The sequence below is a fragment of the Lathyrus oleraceus genome, chromosome 6 (genome assembly GCF_024323335.1).
Source record: "Lathyrus oleraceus cultivar Zhongwan6 chromosome 6, CAAS_Psat_ZW6_1.0, whole genome shotgun sequence".
In the NCBI taxonomy this organism is placed as follows: Eukaryota; Viridiplantae; Streptophyta; class Magnoliopsida; order Fabales; family Fabaceae; genus Lathyrus; species Lathyrus oleraceus.
Window position 1 is genome coordinate 376,799,559 of NC_066584.1, and position 12,262 is coordinate 376,811,820.

General features: G+C 37.2%; 1 protein-coding gene and 1 non-coding gene across 2 annotated transcripts; both read left to right on the forward strand.

Moving 5' to 3' along the window:
- Positions 1-3,227: 3,227 nt before the first annotated feature.
- On the forward strand, positions 3,228-3,334 carry LOC127099644 (small nucleolar RNA R71). The gene has a single exon (XR_007794124.1). It is a non-coding gene; the product is annotated as a small nucleolar RNA R71 (small nucleolar RNA).
- A 5,907-nt stretch (positions 3,335-9,241) lies between these two features.
- On the forward strand, positions 9,242-11,081 carry LOC127095744 (uncharacterized). Its single transcript, XM_051034391.1, has 3 exons — positions 9,242-9,464; positions 9,515-9,750; positions 9,861-11,081. The coding sequence occupies exons 1-3, from the start codon at positions 9,242-9,244 to the stop codon at positions 11,079-11,081; spliced, it is 1,680 nt and encodes a 559-aa protein (XP_050890348.1).
- Positions 11,082-12,262: the final 1,181 nt, after the last annotated feature.

Genomic DNA, 12,262 nt, shown 5'->3' on the forward strand with positions numbered 1-12,262 from the left:
TTACAGCATGATCGGTATAGATAATTATCTTTGCTCCTACTAGGTAGGAACGGAATTTATCCAGAGCGAACACTATGGCTAAAAGTTCCTTTTCTGTGGTGGCATAGTTCATCTGTGCAGAGTCTAGGGTTCTACTTGCATAGTATATTGCATGAAGTTTATTTCCCTTCTTTGTCCTAAGACTGCGCCTACAGCATAGTCACTAGCGTCACACATGATTTTAAAAGGTAATCTCCAATCGGGTGGTTGCATGATAGGTGCGGTAATAAGAGTTGTTTTCAGTTGTTCAAATGCCGCTAGGCATTTCTCGTCAAAGATGAATTCGACGTCTTTCATCAATAAGTCAGTCAGTGGTTTGGTGATTTTTGAGAAATATTTAATGAATCGCCGGTAGAAACCGGCGTGTCTTAAGAAGCTTTGTATTTCTCTTACGGTTTTCGAAGGCTGGAGGTTTTCTATAACTTCTATTTTGGCCTTGTCGACTTCAATCCCCTTGTTGGATACTATGTGTTCGAGCACGGTTCCTTGTCGGACCATGAAATGGAATTTTTCCCAGTTTAGCACGAGGTTCACTTTTACGCATCTTTTTAATACCAATTCAAGATTAGATAAGCAGACTTCAAAGCTCCGTCCGTATACAGAGAAATCGTCCATGAAGACTTCCATGATGTCATCTATGAAATCAGCGAAAGTTGACATCATGCATCTTTGGAATGTTGCGGGAGTGTTACACAGTCTGAATGGCATTCGTCGGTAGGCAAATGTACCATAGGGGCATGTGAAGGTCGTTTTTTCTTGGTCGTCGGGATGAATAGGAATTTGGAAAAATCCCGAATAATCGTCTAGGTAACATAAGTGAGAATGCTTAGCCAATCTTTCAAGCATTTGATCGATAAACGGTAAAGGAAAATGATCCTTACGAGTGGCTTTGTTTAATTTCTATAATCAATACACATTCTACTTCCAATAACCACTCTTTGTGCTATAGATTCTCCTTTTTCATTATTAACAACTGTGACGCCTCCCTTCTTTGGTACGACATGTACTGGGCTGACCCATTGACTATCGGATATTGGGTAGATAATATCTGCTTCTAACAGCTTTTGTACTTCTTTCTTTACTACATCACTCATAATGGGATTTATCCTTCTTTGGTGTTCTCTAGAGGTCTTACTGTCTTCCTCTAGCATTATGTGATGCATGCATATGGAAGGGCTTATTCCTTTTAGATCTGAGATATTGTAGCCTAAAGAAGTTAGGTATTTTGTCAAAACGTGTAGAAGCTTTTCAGTCTCTATCTGCCCTAAGTCTGCATTTATGATTACAGGTCGCTCAAGTTCAGTGTCTAGGAATTCGTACCTTAGATTTTTGGGTTAAGTTCTAGGGCTGGTTTCTTTGGGCAAGGCATATGATCCGGCGTTAGTGTTAGGCATTCGCGTAGGTTTTCATCTTGGTATTCCTTACTTAAATTTTTATCTTCAAAAGTAGGAGGCCTTGAAATTTTCAGTATTTCAGAGTATGATGTTTGTTCATTCTCCATTTCTCTTATGCATCTGTCGACGAAATCTAGTAGACAACATGTGTTGTCTATAGCTGGTGCCTTTAGGAATTACATCAAAATGAATTTGACTTTTTCCTTACCAACTTCGAAGGTTAGCTGGCCTTTCTTAACATCTATGATAGCTCCGGCTGTAGCTAGGAATGGTCTTCCTAATATAATAGGGATGCTGGAATCCTCTTTTATATCCATGATTATAAAATCAGTTGGAATATAGAATTGTCCTATGCGCACCAGAATGTTTTCTAGCATACCTATGGGAAATTTAACAGAACGATCTGCAAGTTTTACGGACATCCTCGTAGGTCTTAGTTCTCCCATTTTTAGCCTTTCGCATATGGACAAGGGCATTAAACTAATACTGGCTCCTAAGTCACATAAAGCTTTATCGATGACAAACTTTCCGATTACACAGGGTATGGAGAAACTATCTGGGCATTTCAGCTTAAGAGGCATATTGTTTTGTATTATGGCACTACACTCAGCAGTAAGTGTAACAGTTTCGTTATCCTCTATCTTCTTTTTGTTAGATAAGATTTCTTTGAGAAACTTAGCATATTAGGGTATTTGAGTTATGGCTTCCGTAAAGGGTATTGCGATATTCAATTGTTTTAGAAGCTCTACGAATTTTTTAAATTGCCCTACACTTTAAGATTTAACAAGTCTTTGAGGATAAGGGATAGAGGGTTTATATGGTGGTGGAGGCACATAAGCTTCTTCTTTCTCTACGGCCTCTTCATTTTTATCTTCGTCTTGTTCGTATTCCTTCTCAGTTACCTTACCTGGGTCTTGATGCATGGATGGGTTTTGAGTTCTAGGGTCGGTCGGTCCGTCTAGTTCTGTCCCACTTCGTAGTATAATAGCATTTGCACGACCTTTCGGGTTTGGTTGCGGCTGTCCTAGAAATGTGCCTGCAGGAACAGTAGTAGGTGCTTGTTGTTGAGCCACTTGCGAGATTTGTGTTTCCAACATTTTGTTATGTGTGGCTAATGCGTCTACCTTGTTTTCTAACTGCTTGATTTGCTCACTAGTCTGTATGTTTTGATTTAGGAAATCTTTATCTGTTTGGGCTTGGGTAGCTATAAAGTTTTCCATCATTATTTCTATGTTTGATTTCCTAGGAGCATTTTGAGTATTTGTGGCAGCTTTTTGATATCCTGGTGGTACAACAGGTGTTTGGTTAGGTACATACAATGCATTATTACTTTTGTACGAGAAGTTATGATGGTTCTTCCAACCTGGGTTATAGGTATTTGAGTAAGGGTTTCCTTGAGCATAGTTCACCTGGTCAGTGGAGGTTCCTGTCAAGAGTTGACATTCTGGGGAAGTATGCCCTTGAACTCCGCATATCTTGCAGTTTGGTGCTACGGCAACCACGGTGGCTGCTGGTGTTATGGTCAAGTTGTCTATCTTTTGAGTCAGGGCATCTACCTTGGCATTGACATGGTCAAGACTGCTTAATTCGTACATGCTGCCCTTCGGTTGAGGTTTCTCTACATAGGTTCTTTCGCTTCCCCATTGGTAATAATTCTGGGCCATACTTTCAATGAGTTGATAGGCCTCATTGTATGGTTTATCCATCAGTGCGCCACCTGCGGTGGCGTCTATTTTCAATCTTGTATTGTACAAGAGACCGCTGTAAAAGGTGTGAATGATCAGCCATTCTTCTAGACCGTGATGTGGGCATAACCTCATCATGTCTTTGTATCTCTCCCAAGCTTCAAAAAGTGATTCATTATCCTTTTGTTTAAACCCGTTTATTTGGGCTCTTAGCATAGCCGTCTTACTAGGTGAGAAATATCGGGCTAAGAATACTTTCTTCAACTTGTTCCACGTAGTGACAGAGTTGGATGGTAGAGACTGGAGTCAAGCTCTAGATCTATCTCTTAATGAAAATGGGAAAAGACGGAGTCTTATAGCTTCTGGGCTGACACCATTTGCTCTCACCGTGTCTGCGTATTGCAAAAATACTGAAAAGTGTAGGTTCGAGTCCTCCGTGGGACTACCTGAAAATTGGTTTTGCTGTACGACTGACAACGGTGAGGGTTTTAGGTCGAAGTTGTTGGCTTCAATCGCAGGGGAAGCGATGTTGTTATGTGGTTCATCCTATGAAGGGATTGCATAATACTTAAGAGGACAGTTTTGCACTCCTTCGGCCATCTCTGGTTGAATAACTTATTCAGAAGTAGGAATGTTAAGGTCAAGAAGATTTAGCTTGATACGATGTTCCCTGTATCAAGTCTCGTATCCGGCGTTCTAATCTAAGATAACGCTCGGGTTCTTCGAATTGTAGCTTTAATTTCTCGCCTTGAGAGCGAGGAATTGGCGTACACTCGACAGATGTAGAAAGGGAAAAAGAATTGTTTGCCTTAGTCTATACTGGGTAACACTAGAGTTACGATATCGTCTAAATTAGTCCCCGACAACGGTGCCAAAAACTTGATCGCAACTTAGTAAGTCTATATGAGTCGTGACTGCAAGTGCACAGTCCTATCACGTAGTTTTAAAGATTATTGAACCCACAAGGACTAATAATCAAACGTATCATGGTCTAATGTTGCTATGTAAATCTAAGGCTGATGATTATTCTATGATTGGAGGGATGAAGAGAAATAACTATAACGTAAATAGAATATTAATATGAGATATAGGGGATATTGGTATGTAATACATCAAACTTCGGGGATTCGATAGATAGTTGGGGTAATCTTATTGGCTAAAATATTCTTCAGTAGAAATTATTTATAGAAAGGACTTCGTCTCACACTCTCGTTTTTATTGACTTTGACCATACTCCAAAACCAGAATGATTTGCTCTCGTGGTCTCATTTTGAATTTAAAAGTAATTTTTGAATATAAATAAAGTCTAATTAATCCTAAAGCGCTCTCGCTGTGTTTAGGATTAATGCCTAGTTTCAGCTATCTGGTTAAAATCTCAAACTCTCGTTTTTATTTACTGTAACCGTAGTTTGTTTTGTACTCTCGTACGAAAAATAGTTTGATTAAAATAAGAAACTAAAAACTGGAAAAATAAGTTTTATAAAAACTAACACCAATTATTTATCGAATCCCATCGTTTCGACGATCTTTACATATCGATACATAAGGGTTTAGCCGGACATGGATCCGGTAACAGTCATGGTATTTGGGAAATTAAACATGCAATAAGGCATAAATAAATAAAACAGTAATCAAAATAAAACATGGATTACAATTTAAGAACTGGAACTGAATCTTGAATCTTCGATTAAAATAATTCTGGCAGGCTTTGGCAATGAATAACCCTTACAATTGAATCCCAAATGCGTAAAATAATAAACCGTAATAGTCCCCGATGTGGAGAAACTATCACTTTTACAAGGTAAGAAACTGCCTAGAAAACTAAAAGAAAATAAATTCTGCATGAAAAAATAATCGTAAATTTGAAAACTGGAAGAAGAGAGGTTTTTGTGCGAGTCTGAGAGGTCCTTTATATATATTTTCCATATTCCTCATTTGTAGCAAAGGTGGGTGGCTTCGTGGCTAAAAAGGTGGAGAAAAGGGTGCAAAACTAGGTTGTGGCGGTTGCCACAACCCTAGCTTTTTAATGAGTGGAGAGCGCTACCTTTGTAGTAACAGAAAACCACTTCTCAAGGGTTTGTGGGGGGCGCCACCTACCCCATGGGCCAATGTGGCGGGCGCCACACTCCTTGGATAATGGGCGCCACAAGCCCATTTTCTTTCGTGGCCCATTATCTCCTTGAAAGCTTCATTTTCTTCTCTTTTTCTTCCCTTTTTCTTTTCTTTTTGCTATTTTCCATTTTGCTTGCGGTAAACCTTTTAATCGATAAATACCTGCAATAAACATAAAATACTACGTAATAATAAGTGTTAATCGAGTAAAAAGCAATGCATATGGAGCCAAAAATACGATACATTTTTGCGTTATCACGCGCTTGCTTGGCCATCAGATCTGTCACCTCAATTAATGAGGGAGATTTGATGGCCCTTGTTTTTCTATTTTCTTTTTTATTTCTGATTTTTCATTTAATCCATTTATTTTGTTTAATTCATAGAAATTTCATTTTTAATCCAAAAAAATGGGACTTTCACCAAAAATCTTTAAATATTTTTCTCTTCCATATTCTGAATTAAAATTATTTTTTGGATTAACTTTGATATTTTTCATGAATTAAATGTTTTTGTGCATATTTTTAATTGTGTAAAAATACTTCTGACTTTCAAAAATAGTGAAATTTTTTGTGTAAGGTCCTTTGACCTTGTTTGACCTAGGATAAATCCCTTGGCCATTTATTTGGTGTTTTGAAGGGATTTTAGGTTTTGAATAAATTAAAATGTATTTTAATTCATTTTTAAATTTATTTTTAATTGATTAAATGTTTAAAAATATTGTTGAGCCATTTTTATGGTCTTGTGATGTTTGACTTTCTGTTTGGGTCTTGGTCAAGGTTGATTTGACTTTTGTTGGATCAAAACCATTGAATTTAGGGGATTGATGAAATGTACATTTCATCTTCCAAAACGAATGAATGGTTTTGATTTGATGGAATTCCTCCCATGATCAATTTTTGTTTTTATCTTTCTCACCCTCTTCATCTTCCACCCTATTCTTTCCCATTCCCTCATTTGACCAATGAAATCTCTAATGTCTAAAGGCTAATTGATTCATTAATGACTTTGTGTCAGATGAATCAATACAAGTATGACTGAAATATGCCCCTCCTTCTGGATCTTTTCTTTTTAGTGTGTGGTGTGTTTTAGGAGTTTGGTTCTTCATACCAAATCTCTAACATGCATTAACACCTAAATTTTTATTGCCCGACCTCAGATAGTTGTGAATTTTACATAACTCCAATTACGAATGCTTAATATAGAGCTAAATTTTACCCTCAAGGCATATCATTCTAGTAAGTGAGATTGTAAGTCTCCCATTCTTCATGGCATTGTGTGGAGACTTGACCTTTTTTCCTTTCATGGGAGCTAGTGGCATACTTGTTGAATTATCCAAGTTGGAGCCCTTCTCATGGAAGATGTCTTGGTATAAGGATTCATACTTGTGAATGAATGGTTGAGTATTCTCCAAAGAATGACTTAATCAACTAAAATCACCATTAACACTTGACTAACCTTTGACTAACATTTGACTAACCCTTGTTAATACTTCTTTATTTTCAATTTATTTACTTTATGCAATTTAAATTTCAGTCATTTATCATCCATTGCCATTTATATTTCATATAACTTGTTTATGTTTATGTCCTTTTCACTTTTCTCATTTGAACCATATCTTGTGATTGTATATATTGTTTGTGTCTTTTGATTTTGTTTGTGGTCTTAGGACCTTAAAATACCTAATAACAACAAAAACCCTAAAAGACATCCGGTGGACTGTTGAACTTGATCTGAACTTTTGGACTTAGGATTAGGCAACATTCCCTGTGCAAAAAGGACTTGGCCAATGCCAACATTCTAAGACTAAGCTATTGTGAATTGAGCCTTCATCTAATGCAAGCCTTGGGATTTGTTTGAATTCATCTGCTACTCTGTCTTTGTGCTTAATTGTTATTTTGACCTTGAATTTGATGCTTTGTTCTGAGTTGATTAAGGAGTATTTAATCTGATACATTGGAAGACAAAGAAGACTGCTAGCTATGGGAATTTCTTGTTTGGATGTGTCTATCTTTATTTGATGCCTTGATCTTCATGATGTCTGGATATTTCTCATTGCTTATTGGTTATTGCTTGATTAAAAGTCCAAAGGAAAATGGGTTTCTATATGACATTCTTGCCTATTGGATTGCATCCCATTGGTCTGATATTTTCAACTCTTAACTTTTAAGTTTGTGCTTAGGGTAGTCTCCTCATCTCCTCCCGCTTCTTAAATTTCAAAATCTTCCCCCCTTTTCAAAAACTTTCTTTGCTTGTGATTCAAACTTAGACCATGTTTTAATGATTATAAACTTTGGCCTTATGCCATTGAATTTTCAAACCCTTTCTTAAATCAAATTTTGTAAATAAACTAAATCATATTGACTCAAAATTTCAAAAGACAAAAATAACTAACAACCCCATTCAAAGTTTTGGCCCTTTGTGCCTTTTCATTTAAACTTTTGTTAAAAGCAATTCAGCAACTTTAAATTTTTTACCACGAACTACGAGGTTTTGATCCCTCATTTTCATGTTGGTACGTAGGCACAAGTCCGAAGGTCTTGTCAAACACAAAAATATAATCAATGAATTCTTTTTCTCATCCCCACACTCTATTTTTACCAAACATCTTTTATACCAAAAACACATACACACATAAAAAAAAGGGCTTCCTAGGAGTACCTAGGACACTTTGGGTGCTAACACATTCCCTCTGTGTAACCAACCCCCTTACCTATAATCTATGGCATTTTAATAGTTTTGATTTGAAAACTTATTATCTTTGGATTTTGTTCATACTTTTTCCTTTTCCTTTGGAAACAATAAAAGCGCGGTGGTGACTCTGATTTTATTGACGTCGAGTTTATCCGTAGCTCGATGGTCATGAATTTATCGCTACAGTGAGATGGTCCAACCTTTTGTCAAGCAAATGCAATCTGAGTTTGATATGAGTTTGGTAGGAGAACTGGCATACTTCATTGGGCTCCAAGTCAAACAGATGGAGGACTCCATCTTTCTGTGTCAAAGCAAATATGCTAAGTGTATTGTGAAGAAATTTGGATTGGAGAATGCTAGTCACAAGAGAACTCCTGCACCTACCCACTTAAAGTTATCTAAAGATTAAAAAGGCTTAAGTGTTGACCATAGCTTATATAGAAGCCTGATTGGCAGCCTTCTATACCTTACAACAAGCAGACCAAATATAAATTTTGTTGTTGGTGTGTGTGCTAGGTATCAAGCAGAACCCAAAGTAAGTCATGTCAATCAAGTAATGAGGATTCTAAAGTATGTGAGTGGCACAAGTGAGTATGGAATGTTGTACTTCCATGATTCAAATTCTATGTTAGTAGGATATTGTGATGTTGATTGGGTTGGTATTGCTGATGATATGAAAAGTACCTCTGGAGGATGTTTCTTCTTGGGAAACAATTTGATTTCATGGTTCATCAAGAAACAAAATTGTCTATCCATATCCATTACTGAAGCTGAGCACATAGCAGCAGGCAGCAGCTACTCTCAAGTAATATGGATGAAACAAATGTTGATAAAATACAATGTCACATAAGATGTCATGACATTATTCTGTGACAACTTGAGTGCTATTAATATCTCTAAAAATCCTATTCAGCATAATAGAACTAAACACATTGACACCAGGCATCATTTCATCAGAGAACTTGTTTAAGACAAAGTCATAACACTTGGGCATGTTAGCACAGAGGATTAGCTTGCAAATATTTTTACCAAAGCCTTGGATGCAAGTCAATTTGAAAAATTAAGAGGAAAACATGGGATTTCTGTTAATGAGCATTTATAGCAATTACAGCTAATTAAGTGTGTCAGACAAGAGCATATCCCTCATCATTACACTAGACATGCTTACCTAAACCCCTTACCTCATTGTGTACCTGTTTGGACAAAACTACACTACCTTTTCCACTCAAACTCCTCATTCTCTTCCATACATATGTGCTCTCTCTCTCTCTCTCTCTCAAAAACCTTTCCTTATTCCATTTGCCTCAAGTGTCTACTTACATGCCTCAAGTGTCTACTAACATATCTCAACAATCTTCACCCACTCACATGTATGTCCCAGCTGAAACCAGTGGACCCTCATCACCAATGTCTAGGGCAAACGCACCATTTCAAATGATCAACCTGGCATATCTGGTTTTGGACGTTTCCCCTTTATCCACGGTTCATCCCCCTCCTCAGAAGAAAGCTACACCTTCTGTGTCAAAAATTGTCAAGACTTCTGGTAATCTTCTTAACCTATAATACCTAGTAAATATAAAAATGTTGTTGAAGAAGAATCTAGGTTTAAAGGGTATGATTTAAGAAACCCTAGTATGCATGCTGACGACTCTGAAAATCCCACGGAAGTAGAAAAAAGTGCAACTGACAAGGAACTTAGGAAGTTTGTTGCATCTATTTTAAAGGAAGTAAACTCAGATGTTTCGCCAGATGTTCAAACATATTTGGAAAAAGATCTAAGCCTTGACAATGACTCTAGTGAAAAAGTTGAGGAAAACATTCCTGAACATGTTGCTCGTGAGAGAAGATGTAAAAACAAAGTTGAGCTTGTTGTCAATATTGAAGAACTTACTTCTAATGAATAACCCATACAAACATTGTTACCCCTGGTATTACCCAGAGACTGCAGAGACGTAAAGGAAAGACTGTTATTTTTGAAGATTCTCCCTCCAGGGAAGTGAAGAGAAAAGATAATAGTTTGAAAGGTACTCCTTCTAGAAGCTCCACAGGAAAATCTCATGTTAGACCCACTAGGTTATGGAGTAAAGTTGTCACCCCTACTAGAAAGAGGAAAGATGTCTCTTCTAGTGAATCCGAGTTCGATGTTGAACAGGATGTCCAGGACATCACCCTTATAAAAATATTTGCTAACAAGAAACCTCATGATGCTAGGTCCAAAGCTCCATTGGGCAATGCTTCTTTACATTATGTGAAGAATGCAGAAAGGTGGAAGTATGTCATTCAGATGAGGGTAACCCTAGAAAGGGAATTGGGGAAGGATGCCCTTAAGTGTAATAAGGTCATGGAACTAATAGAAGGTGTTGGGCTGATGAAGACTGTCACACACTTTGGACCTTGCTATGAAAACTTAGTAAAGGAGTTTATGATGATCATCCCTGATGGATGTGATGATACAAAGAGTGATGACTATGGTAAAGTTTATGTGAGAGGAAATGTTGTAACATTCTCCCCAACTGTGATCAATAAATTTATAGGAAGAACAGATGAACCTCAGGTTGAGCTGGAAGTTACTAATGATCAGGTGTGTAAAGAGATCACGACCAATCAGGTTAGACATTGGCTAAACAAGGGGAAGTTATTTGCTGGTAAGCTAAGTGTAAAATATGCCATCCTTCATAGGATTGGTACTTCCAATTGGGTTCCCACTAATCATACCTCAACAATCTTTACTGGTCTTGGTAAATTTATTTATGTTGTTGGTACAAAAAGAGCGTTTGACTTTGGAAAATACATCTTTGAACAAGTTTTGAAACAAGCCTTCTCTACTGTTGTAAAAATGCCCATATGTTTTCCATCCCTCATTTGTGGAATCATCCTAAATCAACATCCTAGTATCTTGCTACCCATTGACAGTGTGAAGAAAAGGGATTCTTTTTTATCACTCCACTACAAACTCTTTGCAGGAACTCATGTCTCAGATATTGTTATGACATCCTCTCAGACACCTGGCCCTGCCACATCCAAGAAGAATGCCATTGCTCAGCTGAAGGAAACTTGTAAAGAGATAGAATATTCCATCAGATCTATCACTACAACAAAGATTAAACTAGAGACATTGATGAAGGTTATGATGAAAGAGGAGAAGAAGGAAGTTGTATAGGGTGGTGATGTTAATGAAGGAACTGGTGATGAAGATTATGTTGGTGAAGATGATGTTGATAAAGATAAAGAAAATGAAGGAGAAGAGTATGCAACAACTGACTCAGATAGTCAGGAAGATATTTGATTGTAGTCTTGTTTTCTTCTGTTTGTTTTTTTTGTTTTTTGGTCTGTGACCAGGATATTTTCCACCCTTAGGTGCCCCCTTGTATGGGATCTTGTACTTTATGAATATGGGTTTATCCGTTTTTGGTTAGATGCTTACCTTTGTCAAATTCTGGCTAAAAAAAGGGATTATTGTATGCACTAACCACTAACCACTAACCTCTATTTCTACCTGGTTGTGCTTAAGAAGAAAGGAGATGCAGGTCCGCTCTGTCTAGGCTTTTGTGTTGTGATGTCAAGTTATGATATCAAACTTGATGTTCTGACATCAACATGCTGGTGTGACATCAACTTGATTAAGGAAGTGTTTTGTGTGATGGTCTTGAAGTTGTTTTCTACTGCCCTATGCCTCTGATATGTGAGGTAAAACAGGTTGTGTTAGCTATGGAGGAACCCTTGAGGGGGAGTCCTGGTTATGTGAAACATAGGGAGTATTGACTATTGACTCTGAATGATGTGATTGACTGAGTACCTTTGTTATTTATGTGTTTGATTTTGATCTGTTTGTGTTTCAGTGCTATGATGTTAACCTGGACTATGGTACAAATGTGTAGAGTGTACTTGGTTGTTTTAGCCAAAATTTTCCAAAAGGGGAAGATTGTTAATTCCTTGTATTTTTTATCGGCAGTAATTTTGGTAAAACTAGCTTAGCTGCAACATGTTGTCCAAGATGTCCTAACATGTGGTTGTTACATCTTGTCTGAAATAGGTGTTACTCGTGGTAGCGTTTGTGCTTAACTGATTCTAGAATATTCATGGAATATTAAGCATTACCATGTGACGTTCGTGATTGAGGAATCAGAGATTCTAATTGTGGTTAACAGATTCTATTTTTTAAATATTGAGACATTTTATGAAACTTTTTATTGATAACCTAATGTTATGCAGCTCGTTCATGTGGAGTACAAGGCCAAACTCCAGTTCATTCTATGGCTATATATACAATGTCTCAAAACCTAATTGAGGACGAAGAAAAGAAGATAGTTGATTGTATTAGGGTTTAAGTGTACATGTTGT

Bases quoted from the DNA above. Each gene is read 5' to 3' on its own strand.
- LOC127095744 (XM_051034391.1), top strand. From the start codon at position 9,242: ATGCCTCAAGTGTCTACTAACATATCTCAACAATCTTCACCCACTCAC. The intron at 9,465-9,514 runs GTAATCTTCTTA...ATGTTGTTGAAG, and splicing joins AAAAATTGTCAAGACTTCTG to AAGAATCTAGGTTTAAAGGG. The intron at 9,751-9,860 runs GTTGCTCGTGAG...GGTATTACCCAG, and splicing joins AGGAAAACATTCCTGAACAT to AGACTGCAGAGACGTAAAGG.